Source organism: Camelus bactrianus, chromosome 16 (genome assembly GCF_048773025.1).
Source record: "Camelus bactrianus isolate YW-2024 breed Bactrian camel chromosome 16, ASM4877302v1, whole genome shotgun sequence".
Taxonomy (NCBI): domain Eukaryota; kingdom Metazoa; phylum Chordata; class Mammalia; order Artiodactyla; family Camelidae; genus Camelus; species Camelus bactrianus.
In genome coordinates, this window is record NC_133554.1 from 43,668,474 (window position 1) to 43,685,469 (window position 16,996).

The 16,996-nt window shown below is 53.4% G+C and overlaps 1 protein-coding gene across 8 annotated transcripts; it reads left to right on the forward strand.

The window, feature by feature from the left end:
* The first annotated feature begins 1,637 nt into the window (after positions 1 to 1,637).
* ETV4 (ETS variant transcription factor 4) lies at positions 1,638 to 16,236 on the forward strand. 8 transcript variants are annotated; one of them, XM_045520050.2, is made up of 14 exons: positions 1,638 to 1,772; positions 2,290 to 2,433; positions 2,611 to 2,704; positions 2,923 to 2,970; positions 9,623 to 9,676; positions 10,907 to 11,033; positions 11,517 to 11,678; positions 11,903 to 12,171; positions 13,734 to 13,880; positions 14,012 to 14,086; positions 14,242 to 14,310; positions 14,493 to 14,665; positions 14,936 to 15,037; positions 15,350 to 16,236. In XM_045520050.2, the coding sequence occupies exons 2-14, from the start codon at positions 2,374 to 2,376 to the stop codon at positions 15,572 to 15,574; spliced, it is 1,605 nt and encodes a 534-aa protein (XP_045376006.1). In that variant the 5' UTR covers positions 1,638 to 1,772; positions 2,290 to 2,373; the 3' UTR covers positions 15,575 to 16,236. The 8 variants fall into 8 exon arrangements, with proteins under 8 accessions (XP_045376006.1, XP_045375999.1, XP_074199441.1 ...); XM_045520043.2 differs by having other exon boundaries at positions 1,642 to 1,772; positions 2,322 to 2,433; XM_074343340.1 differs by having other exon boundaries at positions 1,642 to 1,772; positions 2,322 to 2,433; positions 11,535 to 11,678.
* The last annotated feature ends 760 nt before the right edge of the window (positions 16,237 to 16,996 follow it).

Below are 16,996 nucleotides of genomic sequence, written 5' to 3' on the forward strand. Positions count from 1 at the left end.
ATCTTCTCCAGGCCCTGGAGTACTCTCCATACAAACAGATGATGGAGGGCAGAAAAAGACAACTGCAACAGAAATATAGGCAAGAATGTTGTAGGATCTTTAAGGAATAGACTCAGGCTATCTGGAAGGCTTCCTGCAGGAGAGGGGCAATTGACATGAGCTTTAAATATTTTGGCAAAGAAGAAAGGGAAGTTTATTTTCATTTGCCCGAGATGACCTGGAATGAGCCCTAACCAGGTGCTAGAGGTTTGGTGTTCTAGTCCCAGTGCCAACTCTGACCAGCTGAAAGAGCTTGTATGTATCATTTCCTTCTCTGAAGCTCCACTGCCTCATCTGTAAAGTACGGGTTGTTAGATTGGATGAATTTTGAGAGTAGGCGTGAGGTTTGATCAGTCTCTCCTGTTTGTCACAAACAGGCAGGAAGCAATATCAGGATCTCCACAAAGGAGTTTGTAGACTAGATCCAGAAAAAAAAAAAAAAAAAAGACCTGGGGGACTTCATGTCCTGTGTGCCCCCAAGGCTCCAGGTTCCCATCAAATGTCTATCTTGGTCACAGCTGCCTCCCTGGCACCCAGCAAGCACTGTGTCTGGCACAATAAATGTTTATTGACTGAACTGGTATATAAATGAGGTGACAGACTACGAGCAGTTTTTGACTAGAACTGAAAGCATTCCTGCCCCGGGATCATCAGATTCCTTGGGGCTTTTGCTACCTAATACCCTATGTTTGCTCTCAGAGGAAAGATGGCGGAGAGGGAACTGCATTTTCAGAGGTCCATACTGGGCCTCTGGTTTCTATTGCAATCAATAGAAAGTGGGTCACAGAACAGCTCTGCAAAGAACAGACCCTTGAGGAAAAGCCTGGATTCTGTGCCAACTTCCATTTATTGAGCGCCTACTGTGTATCAGTTGTTGTCACATAGCTTTAATTCATTGGACTGTGGCCTCAAAGGGCTGCAAAGGAGAACGTAAGTGATTGGGGGATGTAAACCTCAGCCGTGAGTGACCTCAGCCAAGCCACCGCCCCTCTCTGAGTTTTCATTTTCGGTCGCCGTAAAATGGAAACAATAGAACCCCTTGGCCAGCTTATGGAAATGAAATGAGCACGTGGAAGCAGAGCGCTTCATAAATGCTCGTTATTATTGCTCCTCTGGGCACACAAGTCGGCTCGCCTCCCCCCAGGGCGCACACGCAGACATGTTCACACTCCCACGTACATGCAGATGCACAGAGACGTGTGCAGACGCCAACCGGAGGGGTAGCCGAGCCTCAGCCCCAGGACCAACGCCGCGTCCCGCAGAGAAGCCGTCGGCCCTCGGCTTCCCTCCTTTTCTCTCAGCTCTTTATGAATGAACTCCGGCCGCGGAGAGTTTATTTTTTTATGAATGGGAGCCCAAGCCGTGAATGAAGCCGGGAGCCAGCCCCTGCGTCCTGATTGGCCCCCGCGGATGGGAAACTCCGCCCCCACGGCTCGGCCGGACGAGTCTCCGGATTGGCGGGCGTGCCCGGCCCTGGGGTTTCATTCACAAAAGTCAATGAAACAAAGAGAACGGGGTGGGGGGTGAGAGAGCCGAGGCCGAGGCGAAGGAAATGCACCAATCAGCCGCTCCCCGGAGCTCACAACTGTCGGCGGCGCCCGGAAAACAAGCCGGTGCGCGGGGTACCTGGGGCCAGGGCCGCCTCGCTCCGGCCTAGCCCCGCGGGCTCTCAGTGCGGCCCTGGGGCATGCTCGGGACCCCCCGAGGCTCCAGCACAGACGCCCGGGCCTCAGGTGAGGCTGCGGGAGGGAGTGGGAGGGGGGTCTGTGATTCCCCGTCTCGCCTCCAACACGCACCACACTCTTACCGTCTCCTCCGCAGATTCCAGGGCAGAGGGTGGGAGGCGCTGGGATTCAGGGTTGGAGGTGGCGCTGGAGTTGTGCGCGTGCCAATGGTGCGCGCCTCGCCTGCTGCTCTGCGCGCGAGCGCACGCGCGCGCGCACACACACACATACACACACACACACACACACACACACACACACACACACACACACACACACACACAATCTTATGTAACAGAGCCTGGGCAAAGCAGGGCTGCAGAAAGCAGCCAAAACGGCGAGCCAGGCTCCCAGGAGCAGGTGGGACCTCCTTTGGCGGGAGGGGAGTGGTGGCGGCGCTCAGCTCTGCAGGCGGAAACCTATCCATCGCCTGAGTGAGTCGGAGAAGTTTTGCCGTCGGACCCAGAGCCTTGGGACTGCCCCTCCCCGTCGCCCTTACCCGCCCCCACCTCGGTGCCTTTCCCAGACGGTGTGCGAACGCAGCTCCCCCGCCCCCAGGTCTCTGCCCCCGCACGGGGCCGGGGCCGAACGGCCCGGAGGGAGCGGCCGGATGGAGCGGAGGATGAAAGGCGGATACTTGGACCAGCAAGTGCCCTACACCTTCTGCAGCGTGAGCGCCGCGCCAGCCTCCACGCCCGTCCCCCTCCCTGCACTCCGCCCATACCCACCCCGTAGCCCCAACGGGGTCCAGGGCTGCCCGCCCCTGAGTCACCCCGGGACCCCAGCCCCGCCCCCCAGACCAGGCGGCATCAGGGTGACTCGAGGGTATTCTTCCCCTTCCCCGCAGAAATCGCCCGGAAATGGGAGCTTGCGCGAAGCCCTGATGGTCCCGCAGGGGAAGCTCATGGACCCGGGCTCCCTGCCGCCCTCCGACTCCGAAGGTAAAGAGAGTGAGAGACAAACTGCCACCCTCCCCACCTCACAAACCCCGAGGGCGGACCCTGGAGCCCCCGCCCTTTTCCCAAAAAGACTCGCCCTCCTTAAGACTGGTCATTCTCGGCCCCGACCCGCAAGGGCAAGTCACTGGGATTGCTAGGGCTCCCGCTCTCTCACCAGCACCTCCATCTCACCTTCTCCAATTCCATTATTCACCCCTCAGATCTCTTCCAGGATCTAAGTCACTTCCAGGAGACATGGCTCGCTGAAGGTGAGTAGTTTTCTGACTTGTTCTATTACTGCGGTGGGGATGCTCTCTCCCCCGAGTATTCCAGCCTAGCCCACTTCTTTTCTCCTGGCCTCAAGGGCCTCTCCAAGGTCCCCTCCCCACGTCCCCTGCCTCTCCACTCTTTCCAGGGCCCAGTGTGGATACTTACATAGATATTTATTTTCTCTGCCCTCAGCCAGGCTTGTGTAACTAGGCCTGGGGATGAATCAGACCATTGTGTGGGGTATTTGCTTATTTGAATGGAACTTGGCTCTGGGCCCGTTTTCCTGGTTGAAATTTTCATTTGCAAAGTTTGTTTGGCACCAGCTGCCAGGCCGAGGTGTGTGTTGGGGTGTTGGGAGGGAGGTGTAAGGGACAGGAGAATGAGGAGAAGGAGTGATTAATTTGTTACCTGTCTTCAGGAGTTGCCAAAACATTGCTTTTTACCTCCCCCAACCCCGGTTTCTCTTCCTCCCAACCCCCAGCGCCAAACAATTTACTGTCTGAGCCAAAAGAGCAACAAAAGTTTAAATAATTCTTTTTTGCAGCACTTTGGCAAAGTGAGCCCAGGGCTTCTCCCCACAAATAGCCTTGATTGTAATTCTGATGGCAACTGATCCTCCCTCCTCCTTCCCTCCTGAATACCTTCCGCCCCAGGCAATTGCCCCGCCAGTTTGCTGGGGTGGAGGGGAATGTAGCTGTGAGCCGATTGGGGTGGGGTCAGTAGCTGGGCCTCCTCTGGGTAGGGAGATGTGATCTGGGGGTCTCTGATTCATTGGTGTGTGTTTGGGTGGGGCCTGAGGGTGTCGTCGGTGGGCTGCAGTTAGGAGGTTTATGGTATTCAGACAGTCTCTGAGAGGGAAGAGATAACACTCCCATCTTAGGATTCCTTCATTATAACACGGAAAACCAAGAAACCACAGCACTAAGAACCCCTTCTCGAGGGCTTGTCTCTTCTTGGGATTTCCCCATCCCTTTACCTGAGGGGAGGTGAATCATCTTTGATGATTTTTAAAACTCAAACCCAGCTCCTCTGGAACCATCTCTAAAAGCTTGGGGTAGAAGGGAAGACTCCTGACTAGATGCTTGGAGTAAGACTAGATCTGTCTTGACAACTGTGGTATCCCCAAAATATGTATGTTAACAGAATGGCTACTTAGCATAGAGCAAATAACCAGGACATTTTGTGGAATTCATAGCTGAATGGCCACGTGGGTGTTGGAGGCATCTGGGGGCTCTGGGAGGATTGTGCATGTCTTTCCGGACTCTGCAAGCCCTGCGTGCCCAGCTCTGAGTTGCCACCAGAGCTGTTCCCTGTCCTCCCATCCTCCTCCTGAGGTTCCGGAGCTGGGCTGCAGGAGAGGTGTCAGTTTCCACCATCTCTTAAACACTTCCTTTCTCAATGCCTCATTTCTGTCTGGCTCTCCAGGCTCCTTGTCTGTCAGCAGCTGAGGGTCCATGCACTCCCCAAGTGGGCTGCTCCTGGGGCTGTGATATAGGGGTAGGCTCAGAGGTTGACATTTTGGAAGCACCTGGTCCATTTGTGCCTGGGTTTGAAATGGGAAGGAGAGGAAAATGTTCTCATCTTCTCTCAACCTTGGAAGCCCCTCCCCTTGGCGGTGGGGGTCTAGAAATTGTACTTGTGTCTATCTGCATGTGTCAGTGTGACAGCCAGTGTGTGTGTTTCCTGCTGCTGCCCTGGAAGTCCCTGTACATTTAAATCCAGTGGGTGGGGAGGTGGAGGTGGGGATCGCAAGACGGAGGGGGGCTGGCGCTGGGATCTCCTTGGTTCCCTCTCCTTCCTTCTGAGGGAGCAGCTCAGGTTCCCAGCTGGCGATGGATGGCCAGGCCTGAGGGGGGGATGCTGAGGCCGCTCGCTCCTTCTCACTCTCTCTGCGGAGACAGATGCAGCTGCCGGGGCCCTGTCCCCCTGCACCATCCCAGCATCACCCCAGCCTCCGCTCCTGCCTCTTCCCACCAGGTCAGTGACCCCAGAGGGAGCTTTGGGGTGGCAGGGAGGGACTGGCTCATTTGGAACCTTGCCAGTGTGGGGCGTGTAGGACTGGGGGCCGGAACCCAACCTCCCTACATCAGCTTGAAAGGGAAAAGCCCCGATCTGGAGAGAAGCAGTGGGTCCTTGAAGTGAGGGTGGGGCTGTGAAGAATTCGGGGGATACCAGGTTGGATCCTGGTGGAGGTGGTTGTGGGTTCAGAGTCTGGTGTCCGGGCATCATTGGGAGTGAGTGTGAGTGGAGCTTTGTAGAGACGGCTCAAACATCTTTGGGTCTGGGGTTTTTCTAGATGGAGAGGGTGGGGAAGAGGGGATGAAGTGAAAGCTAAGAGGGTGTGTCTGATTTTGAGGTGCCTGAAATCTGCTGAATTGCTGGAGAAAGAATCAGGCTACTGCAGAGAAACCCAGGCTCAGGCAGGCTGAGCCCAGGCTGTGTCTGATTGTGGTAAAAAATGTGCTGTTTCTGGTCAAGGGTTCCTTTTCGGGCTTGTCGGGAGCCCCCAGGAACCCTCAGAGACAATGACTTTGGTCTCTTCGGTGGTAAGGAACATTGACTCTGGGCCATGTGTGTCCTTTGTATAAAGTGGAGGTTCATAATGGGGTCTATGGATTCCCAAAAGCCTGTGAATTGATTGCAGGGGTCCTTGAGCCCTCCGATATGTGTATAAAATGTTGGGGTTGTACCATACACAAAGGAATGTGAATTTTTCTAGGAAGAGAATGACCCATAGCTTTTACGAGATTCTCAAAGAGGTGGGTCTGCACCCCTTTTTATAAGAATGAGAACTCCCCCATTTTCCTCCAAGATCTGCAGTCCTCTTGCCCCTTCCTCCATCGTATTTGAAAGCCCAAGAAGACAACCTGTGTGGGAAGGGTATGCATGGAGGATGTGTTTCACCCATGTGCTGCCGTGAAGTTAAAAGGCGTTAGGGTGTGTGTGAGTCCGTGTGTGCGTGCGCTGGTGCCTCAGCGTGTCTGTGGGGAGAGATGGGGTTAATCCCCTCCCCTAGTCTTTCCTAGCTGCAGTGCCTCCTTCTATATCTTTCTGTCTCTCCCCTTCCAGAAGGCTCTTGGGGACAAATGTCTCCTCCATAGATAGAGAACTGGTTCCTTCCAGTATACTGCCAGGATGGGGGCGGGGTAAGTGTGAGAGATGAGGCTAGTGGTGACACAATGGAGCAGAAGCTCCAGAGAATTCCACCCCCGAGCCATGTCTCCCCTGGGACTCCTTAAGAGGTCCCTTCACTTCACCCTGTGATTGGATACGAAGGGGAGACGGTGATGGGGCATATAAGGTTTAGGTGGGTGGTTAACCTGAGGTGGGCTTAGCTTTTTTCGCCTCCCAGTTCTCTTGGAGCCCAGCTTGGGAGGCCCCCTAAACCCCTTCTTTGCTAGTGACCACTCCCGCCGCTCCCCCACCACTGGAAGGAATGTTCTCTAAAATTCTTTCTTTCCAGGGGCATTATGCTGGCTTGGCAGTTTTCCCATCCCCTCCGTAATCATCTGCCATGTCCCCAGGCAGATAAACTCCTCCTCAGTGCCAGGGTGGAGTTGGGGGCAGACCCTGGCACACTGGCTTGGCAGCCAAAACTCAGCCAAGCCAACAAATAAATAGAGTGTGGCTTACACTTAAGACCAAACATGGTAATTAGAAATTCTCCTGCTCTCCAGGAACTCGATGCTCTGTGTTACTGTTCCCATTTCCATCCTTGACAGTCTCTGAGCAACTGAGGCCCTGTCCTGCCCCTTTGGGAGAAGCCGGTGTTCTGGGCAGGGGCCAAGCAGAGACTGGGGATCGTACCACAAACCATTCTTTCTCCTGGCCCAGGGAAGAAGATGGTGCCACCTCTCTTGAGGTGTGATCAGCGTGCTGGGGGTGGCCTCCTCTGGGACTTCTGGGTGAGGGTGTTTCTGGTCAAACCTTCCGGGCTTGAGATGAGAGGAAAGCAAGATGACCCCAGGGCTCTCTAGCGTCAGGTGAACTGGCCTGTGATGCCAGCAGGAGATGCCCTTGGCCCATTACCTCAACCCTTACCTCAATGGAAAGTGGCACTTAATGAAGCCCCAGAGGGGGCTGAGATTGCATCAGCCTCCCCTTGCTCTGCACCTCCCCCGCCCTTGGGACCCTCCTTGCCTGGGTAGCAAGGAGGGAAATATTGCTCATCCTGCTACTATCACCCCCATCTGCCACTTTGGGGGCATCACCTGTGGTTGGGCCAGAGGACACAGCAGGGATGAACTTGGGCCTTTCACCCCTGGGCAACTGATCAGGTTTATTACATCCTTCCCTTTATCCGGTTTTCCAAATCTACCTATTCTTGAGGGCTACCAGCAGTGTGTGTTAAAAATACAGACACCTGGCCCTTGCCCCAAGCCTATGGAATGGGACTCTCCTGGGGAGGGGACCAGGAATCTGCATTTTTGTTTTAACAATGCCCCAGGATTCTTGATTGCGGCCAGTCTGGGAATGGTTGCCTCTTGTGCCCTAGTTGTGCTCCTGCGAAGATGTGCTTGTGGGTTTTTTTGTTTTTGCCAAGGGATTTCATGCCCTACTGATCTATTTCATCACTTTAGAATTATTTTACATTGTCTTTTTTTCATAAGTTCTTTAGCTGCTGGTGGTTCCGGATTCTTAAACCTCTCATCCCAGTCCCTCTGTCAAGAAGTCGCCTATCTATAAACGTTGATTTTAAAGCACTTGGCACCTCTGATATTTAAAAGAGGTTGGTAAAGAATTCACCTGCCAAGCAATTGATCACAGCCTAAAGCATCCCTTGTGAGATGTGCTTTCCCCAGAGGTCCTGCCACTAATGTTACCGGGTGGTGGAAAGAGGGGTTCCTCCAGGGCAGGGAAGGGCTGCTTGGTTAGGATCTCTTTACTTCTGGCTCCCACCAGCCTGAGGATGGGGGTCATTGTATGTTTATTCACTTGGTGGACAAAGAATGCATTGAGTGTCTATGCTGAACTGGACCCTGTCCCAGGGGTGCTGGAGAGTCAGATGAACAAGATAGATAAAGACCCTGCTCTCGGTGAGTTTAACTTTCTGGTAGAGGAGATGGAAAATAAACACATGAGCATAAATTAATAAGTACAGGTAGCCATACATGCTAGGGAAAAGTAAACAGAGACCGGAGGGACCACTTTGGTTGGGGTGATCAGAGAAGGCCTGTGAGGTGACAAAGTGAGGTAAGACTGCAAAGGCCAGAAAAAATAGGCAAAGATGTGGAGAAGAGGAATCAGCTGAATAGGTCTGAGGACCCAAAAGGAGACCAGAGCTCTGGAGAGTAACAGGCAAGGAGAAGCATGTCAGAGAGGTACGCGAGAACCAGAATACTTGGAGCCTTGGAGGCCGAAAGGAGGAGTTTGGGGTTTGTGCTTTAAGCAAGGAAGAGAAGTGATTGGATTTCTGTTGTAAAAAGATCACTCTTACAGCTATGTGGAGAGTGGAATTAGGGAGTTCTGATAAGAGGTTGTGGCTGAAATCCAAGGAAGAAATGATAGAACCTTGGCCCAGGAGAAAGGCTATAGCGACTGGGGTGTGAACATGTATAGGCCAGGAGGAGTGGAGGTGTTCTCCAGCCATCTCCTCGTGTCCCTCACTGTCCCTCACCCTTACCATCCATTCTCAACTCCCTGGTCATTTCATCCATGAGTTTCCCCATTGTCCAGTCTGAGAGCAGTCTCCAGGGACCGAGAGACCCGTCTCTTTGGGTCCCATTGCCTCACCTTCAAACCACTCTTCCCAAACTCTCAGGAAGTCCTTCTTGGTGTCTACCCTTCCCCTTCCTGCTGTGATCTACTTATTCTTGAGAGAGGGGCAAAAGTGGGATCAGGAGAGGTACTCAGCCGTATCCCACCTGAAGGAGTTGGTGAGATCAGTGTAAAAGCTAGAAATCAAAGCCCGGATATCCAGTTTGGAGGCTGTGGATGAGCTGCTGTTCTATTTTAGTTTTTCTGCCTAATCCCCAAACCCAGCTCCACCCACACTGGCACCCTGGGAGTGCATCTCAGACCTCCAGTTTTGGGAAGCTCTCCTCTCTCCCCTTAGCCGCACATCAAGGGAATGAGGCACCATGACCTACCAGTGTCCCCAGGCTCCTCTCCCATTGTCATCCTCTAATCACCTCTCATGAACCATTCTCTTTCCTCCATTCCATCTCCTTTCCCAGGCTCTAGATTTCTAGGTTTCACCCAGGAGGTTATATAAAAGGCAGATTCCTAGGCAGCACAGAGTCAGAATCTTCCCATATGAGTTTATTTCACAGGACCTCACTCCTTACGGAGCCTGCCCATCCCAGATGCAACTCTGCTGTGAGCTTTGAGGGAGCTTTGTAAACTCTCAGGGGCAGGGCTGTTTTCACTTCAGGAAAATGGAGGGAAAAAAGACAAAGTATCAAGAAAGAAACTCTGGAATCTGCTCAGACAGGTTCTGAGAGCTTGCAGCCTATCCTCCAGGGTATTAATGGGACCCAGAGATGGCGGGCGCTAGGACCTGGGGTGGAGTTGCCTTCAGTCCTAGGAAAGCTGTTTTCCCTTCAGGCTGGTGCTAATCTGCAGGGCTGCATTAATGATGTCTGTCGGGGAGCCAGTGGGGCTGCTATCCAGGACCCCCATCCCAGGCTCACCTCTGACCTCTCTCTGCAGCTCAGGTACCTGACAGTGATGAGCAGTTTGTTCCTGATTTCCATTCAGAAAACTGTGAGTAGTGGACCCTGGATAGAGGGAATGGGGAGTGGGGGAGGGCAGGAAATGAGTCATGGGGATAGGGAATCACAAAAGATCCACTTGTTCTCTCCTCTAGAAAAGGGTGAAGGGCAGGGCTCCCCGTTCTTGGGTTTGGACTCAAAGACAAAACAGTAACTGGGAGATGAAGACCTCGGTTCAAATCGGGGATTGCCCCATCCTAGCTGTGTGACCTTGGAGCAGAAGTTTCATCTCTCTGATCCTCCATTTCCTTCTTCTTTTTTTTTTTTAATTGAAGTATAGTTGATTTTTTTCCCCCTTATTTCTGAAATGAAGGGCTTGGACCACTGCAACAGGGTCCATTCCTACCATTCTAAGTTAATTTTGTGCAACTGGGGGCGATTTTGTCCCACCCCCCAGAAACATGTGGCAATGTCTGTTGACATTTCAGATTGTCACAACTGAGGGTGGGGTGCTGTTGGTGTCTAGTGGGTATAGGCCAGGGATGCTGGTAACATCCTGTGATGCTCTGGACAGCTCCCATGACAAAGGATTATCTGTCCCAAATGTCACTAGTGCTACTGTTGAGAAACCCTGCTTTAATATCAGATACTTTGCTCTCAACTGCCTTCAGTGAAATGAAATAGGGCACAAATAATTCACATGAGAACAGTCAGTTGTAGGTTTTTGACTTGCCGACTTGGGACCAACTCTGCTGCTCAGCCTGGTGGCTAGAGTTTTCAGACCCAGCAGGGGCCACAGGAAAGGCCAGTGTTCTTCACAGATAATTAGGAGCATGTGTATGATGCTAGTCAGCTGACATGTAAGTGGGCTAATGTCCAACCTTCACCAGAAAAAGAAAGATTCTTTATAGCTCCAAATACGAAAACATTTCTCTCCCTTGGAATTTTCCAGAGCATTCAGGAAAACCACAGGCCCTTGGTTGAAGGTGCTCACTGCTACAGAGGTGTTTTTGGAGGGTTGAGGTTGCATTAAATGTTGAACTTTAGACAGTTTCTTTGGTTAATACTGGACATTAGCCTGATGTATAAAACTAGATATAAAGTAAATAGCCAAACTCTTCTTAAAAGTGTCAATGTTTCGCTGAAAGATGAGGCCCAGAGAAGGGGGATGAGGCTATACCGGACACCCAGCTGGTCCTCAAAAAGCAGAAGGTGTCGGAAGCTCTTCCTGCTTCTTCTGTGACACTCTCTGGCCTTGCTCTGCCTCCCCCGACCTCCACAGTAGCTTTCCACAGCCCCACCACCAGGATCAAGAAGGAGCCTCAGAGTCCCCACGCAGACCCGGCCCTGTCCTGCAGCAGAAAGCCGCCCCTCCCCCACCACCATGGCGAGCAGTGCCTTTATTCCAGGTGAGCCCCAGCTCGGCCCTGGTGAAGAGTTGGGTGGAAATGGGGGGAGGCACCAGTGAGCAGCAGCAGCAGTTGAGATGCAAGTTAGACAACAGAAAGGGTTTCCGAGCTCCCTTAATGGAATAATATGGTTCCGGATTTCCTGAGTTAGTTAGGATGAAAAATGCAGCAGGGGGTTCAAGGGATGTGTGTTAAGGCCGGGGCAGAGTATTTCCACTGGAGAAGCCACTCTCCCACCCAACCCAGTTGCTCTGGGCTGGGGAGAGGTGTTCTCAAGTTTACCCCCAACCCCCCCCCCAGCTTCAGGATTATGAAAGGAGAAAGAGTTCATCTGGAGCCAAGTCTGGCTCATGCCGTTCCTTCTCCAGCACCCTCTACTCTTCTCCCATAATCCCTGTGACCTGACTTCCCAGGGAATGAAGGGTTCAGAGATGCTCCCCCAGCTTCTCTGCCCCCTCACCCCTGTCTTCCCCTCACCTCCAGTGCCTATGACCCCCCTAGACAAATCACCATCAAGTCCCCCGCCCCTGGTGCCCCTGGACAGTCGCCCCTGCAGCCCTTTCCCCGGGCAGAACAACGGAGTTTCCTGAGATCCTCTGGCACCTCCCAGCCCCACCCTGGCCATGCGTACCTCGGGGAGCATAGGTAAGGAGACAAAGAGACCCACCAAGCCTGTGGGTCCTGGCCTCACCAGTTTTCCCTCAATCCCTGAGTGTTCTCTATTGCCCTTAGAAACCTGGTGTGGGAGGAGGTGGGGAGGAAGGGATATTAACATCTCCCCCACCCCCACCCCACTCTGGGAGTGGCAGGCTCCAGGAAGGCTTCCCTTAATATTCTCTTCTCTTCCTTCTCCATCCCACCACATCCAGTTCCGTCTTCCAGCAGCCCCTGGAGGTCTGCCATTCCTTCACACCCTCTCAGGGAGGGGGCCGGGAACCCCTCCCAGCCCCCTACCAACACCAGCTGTCGGAGCCCTGCCCACCCTACCCCCAACAGAGCTTCAAGCAGGAATACCTTGACCCCCTGTACGAACAGGCCAGCCAGCCGGCATTGGGCCAGGGTGGAGTCAATGGGCACAGGTACCCAGGGGCGGGGGTGGTGATCAAACAGGAGCAGACGGACTTCTCCTATGACTCAGGTAAGAGATGGAATGCGAAGGGGTTGAGGAGTTTTGGTGGGCTTGCGGGGGCGGGGGGGGCAGGGAGGGTGGCATGTGATCAAATGGACAGTTCCATTAAAGCCACCGTGTGTCCCCACAAGTTATTTTTTATCTTCCCATCCGTTTACCAGTTCATACATTCAACCCACCCACCTACCACTTCTTTTCATAGATTCAAAAGAACTGTCACTTTTCAATTAGCAAATTTATATTCAGATAAGAGATAGTGGGATGTAGGTCCTTGCCCTTAGGTAGCCTGTGACTTGCCTGTGACTTGATAGGAAAGTTAAGGCATTTCTATTTCTATTTAGTGTGTATTTGGGGGCTTAATTACCTACTGAGACAAAAGTACTGTGCCAGGAGTATGAGTGGGTGCAGCTGGGGGACACAAAGATGTCATCAGTCCCTGTCCCCACAGGAGCTCAAAAATACAGAGATTTGAATAAGGAGAAACATAAACTTGAAACTAGCCAAGCTCAGTTCCCATATGGAATGCAGGATTCACGTGTGGTTTTCACATCCTGTTGAGCTTCCTGGTTGGTTGACCCATCATCCTGTCCAGAGCTGGGTACCGGAAGTAGGGACTCCGTTAAATTCTGGTTCCACCTGGCTGTTGACAGGATTGAGATGCTGTCAGCTGTGTTCAGAAGTGAGATGCGGTCAGCTGTGTTCCTAAACAGCTATAGCTCAAAGCCCCAAGTGCCCAGGGAAAGGCTCAGAAAACTTTGGCTCCTATTACAGTATTACCAGCTCCAAATTAGAGTTTATCAGCAAACTTGCATTAGAAAAAATAAATTCAGAGATTAGAGTAGGCCCAGAGCTGGCTAGAGCTTTTGAATTTCCCTTTTCCTGGTGCCCAGTCTTTTTGGTGCAGGGGGATGAGCCCCAAACCCCCAAGCTGCCCAAGTGAAAACCAGAAGGGAACGCAACACTTCTCCTTAAGACCGGGCTATAAGCCTGAGCGGTGCTGGCAGTGAAATGGAGGAAGGAGGGAGAAGCTCTTGCCACTGACCTTCAAAGGATGTAGACCGGAGGAGATCGTGTTACATGCCCTTGAACTCCTGCCCCTCCCTCCTCGGCTTCCTCTGAATGGAGTCAGGAATTCCATTCACAAAATGGAGGCATGAATGAGCCCACCCTCCCGCCTCCTCCCGGAGGTGTCAGGTTTCACCAACTCATTCATAGGTGGGCGTAGAGGGGGTAGGGCGGGAAGGGGCTGGCTTGAACGGATGGCTTCTCAGCACACCCTCCTCCAGGTGGGGTGGGGAGGTGTCAGTCCTGTGAAGTAGGATGAGATAGATGGAATGCCTCTGCCGTCAGACCTGAAAAACACGGTCTAGTGTGCCCACTGCCTCTTCCAAAGATAGATGCAGTGTGTGTTCTCTCCCTCCTTCCCTCACTCTCCCTCCCTCACACCCACACTGGGCTGGAACCTGACCTGCTGACCGGATGGCAGCCCATTCCAAGGGAATCTCAGGCTGGGACACTGAACCCTTTCCCCGGAGGTTCAGCTCTATCCCCTCCTCCCCCTAAACTCACAGGAAACAGCTGCTCCCTGGCATCTTGGGCCTTATGGAACAGCTCTGCCCAGCTCCAGCTGCTGCCTCCCAGGCCCTCTGACCCAGCCCTCAAGCTGATGGCTTTGAGTCTCATACTCCCGCTGGGCGAACCTCCCCTGGGATTTGGTGGTAGGCAGGCTGCGCAGGGGAAAGAACCAGAAGGCAGGCTGGCAAGAAGTTCTTGAATGTGTGTAGGACTGCCACCCCTACCCCTATCCTAGCCATCTATAACATCACCCTTTTTTTTCTTCCCATCCCAGATGTCCCTGGGTATGCCTCAATGTACCTTCACACAGAGGGTTTCTCCGGGCCCTCTTCAGGTGACGGGACCATGGGTAAGGCAGCCCCTTCCTTCCCCTGCCAAATGCTCCAAGTTGGAGGAGGAAGTCCTGCCATGGGGGATGGGCTCCTGGCCAGGAGTCCCTCTGGACTCTGGGGCCTCATATCTGTGAACTCCTAGATCTGAGTAGCCCCCAACTTCCTCCTCAAGGCTATGGCTATGAGAAACCTCTGCGTCCATTCCCAGATGATGTCTGCGTCGTCCCTGAGAAATTTGAAGGTCAGAGATGCGACTGTTCGCGAAAGGGTCAGGGTCTTATCCATGTCCTCTGACCGTGCCCCCCCCCCCACCCCCAGGAATCACATTACACTTAATGAGAAAGGGCCTGGGGAGAGGGGACGGGGTTGCTTGGGGAACCTGAAGGCACAAGCCCTACACCTCCTGTTTCCCATATTCCCCAGGAGACATCAAGCAGGAAGGGGTGGGAGCCTTCCGAGAGGGACCGCCCTACCAGCGCCGGGGTGCCTTGCAGCTGTGGCAGTTTCTGGTAGCCCTGCTGGATGACCCGACGAATGCCCACTTTATTGCCTGGACTGGCCGGGGGATGGAGTTCAAACTAATTGAGCCTGAGGAGGTGGGCCTCTCAAATGTCCCCACCTCTCCTCCCAACAACTTTAGGGCCTGGAGATGAGAGAACCCAGGAACAGGTGGAACATACCTTTACCATCACTGTTGCTTTATTTAACCTGAATTCCTGCCAAACATGGATCTGTGGGCCAGTGCTTAGCTGCAGGGCCAGCTGAACATTTGCACCAAGAATCTCAAGTACTCTTTCTGACCTGCCCCCCATATTTCCTCTGCTGAGCAGATATCGCCACCCCCAAATTCTATCTCCTATCCCCAGGTCGCCAGGCTCTGGGGCATCCAGAAGAACCGGCCAGCCATGAATTACGACAAACTGAGCCGCTCACTCCGGTACTACTACGAGAAAGGCATCATGCAGAAGGTCGGGGGCTCAGGGTCCAGGGGCAGGAGGGGTGGGGGCGGTGGCCATGGGAAGGTGATGGGGGCTGGGGGACATTTCTCAGCAAGTTTGTAGCAGCAAATAATTACCCAGTCAGAAAGGTCAAAGAAATTATGGGCAACCAAAGATTTATGATAAACAGTAACGGAAAAGCCTGAAGCATGGAGAGGTTGAGATGAGAGAACACAAAATTCTTAGAGGAACCAGCAGGAGAAATGGCCCCATGCATCTGCCTGGGCCTGGAGGGGGCTGCACTCCCAACTCAACACTGACTCAGGCCCTCTTTCCCAACAGGTGGCTGGCGAGCGTTACGTGTACAAGTTTGTGTGCGAGCCCGAGGCCCTCTTCTCTCTGGCCTTCCCGGACAATCAGCGTCCAGCTCTCAAGGCTGAGTTTGACCGGCCAGTCAGTGAGGAGGACACAGTCCCTTTGTCCCACTTGGATGAGAGCCCTGCCTACCTCCCAGAGCTGGCTGGCCCCACCCAGCCCTTTGGCCCCAAGGGTGGCTACTCTTACTAGCCCCTGGCAGTTGCTCCCCTGCCAATGGCGGGTGCTGCCCTGTGTACATAGAGATGAATTTGGTGTTGGGGAAACGCCCACTCTGAAACCCACAGATGTCTTTGGAGCAGGTCCCCTCTAGCCCATCAGTCACCCTGGCCCAGACTCTGAGCTGCTCCCTAGGGTTGATGGGAAGGGAAAGTGGAGACACTGAGTACAAAGGTGGAGTCTCAGAAACTCCTCCAGGGGCTTCACCTCTGGCCTCTTCCCAGGTCCTGCTTAAAGGCTCATCCCATTCCCCATCACAGAGAACAAGAGTTTACTCTGTTCTGGGGGTCAGAGAAGGAGCTTCCCTACTTCATCCTGGTGGAGAGGCGGGAATTGAGCTCCCCAGATCTCCCGCGGTGGGAAGAGAGCAGACTGGATCCTGCACTCTGCTCCAAGCTGTGGCCCTGGAGGGTTCTGCTTGTCAGTTCTTGGTGCTCTGCGTTCCCAGAGGCAGGAGGAGGCTGGAGTGAGGAACCTGGGGTGGGGGAGGGGTTGCTGGGTGGAGGCAGGGAGAGCTGGGCTCTGTTCTGGGGGCCCTCTGTCTCTCCTCTGCCTTTTCCTAGGCCCAGGCCTGGAATTTCACCTCCACCGCCACTACATCTGCTGGACCCTAATAAAGGCCCCTGCTTCTCCTATTAGTTCTCCTTCATCCTCTTTGCTGCTATGGGAGAAGGACCTGGGGTTGGAAAGAACTCTGGCTGTAGGGGCAGATGACCAGAGTTTGGGGTCTGGCCCTGACACTTAACTTCCCATTTGGGTTTAGGAAAAAAAAAACAATTGACCTCTGACTTTATCCCTATAAAGTGGGCTCAGTGACACCTGCTCTTTTCCCTTCCCAGGATTACTGTGTGAAGATTCCAAAGTAATGGACAAAGGGTACTTTGTAATCTGGTCTGGGGCCCGTTGGTCACCTGCAGCGTGCTTCCTGCAGCCATCTCCTTGCCCTGGTTGGGGGTTGTGGGGACAAGGAGGGCTCCTGAACTTTGAGGCCCTCCTGGGGCTTCCTCAGGCAGGGTTTGGCCTGTGGTTTGTGATCACAGTTGCTCCCATGACCATGCTACCCACATGCACCCTGTGTCTCCCCTACTGGCGTAGCTCCATGTTGCTGTTTTTGCTGAAGTTGGAGCCAAGAGTTTATATACAGGACATCTGGAGAACGAGAAGAAAGACACCTGGGGGAGTAGGGGGAGTGCGGGGAGGCTGAAGCAGCCCTTGAGCCCTGAGTCCTGGCTGGTGGAGGAAGAACATGTTAGATCCTCGCAGGAAAGGAGAGGGGAAACAGCATGGGTTCTCTTTGCCCAAATTTGGTGAAGACCAGAACCCTGGGCTGCGTTTCCAGGGTTGGGGAGGCCAGGATGAAAAAGTGACACCTAGAGAGGAAGTGTGACAGTAGAT

Bases quoted from the DNA above. Each gene is read 5' to 3' on its own strand.
- ETV4 (XM_045520050.2), top strand. From the start codon at position 2,374: ATGGAGCGGAGGATGAAAGGCGGATACTTGGACCAGCAAGTGCCCTAC. The intron at 14,087-14,241 runs GTAAGGCAGCCC...TTCCTCCTCAAG, and splicing joins TTCAGGTGACGGGACCATGG to GCTATGGCTATGAGAAACCT. The intron at 15,038-15,349 runs GTCGGGGGCTCA...CTTTCCCAACAG, and splicing joins AGAAAGGCATCATGCAGAAG to GTGGCTGGCGAGCGTTACGT.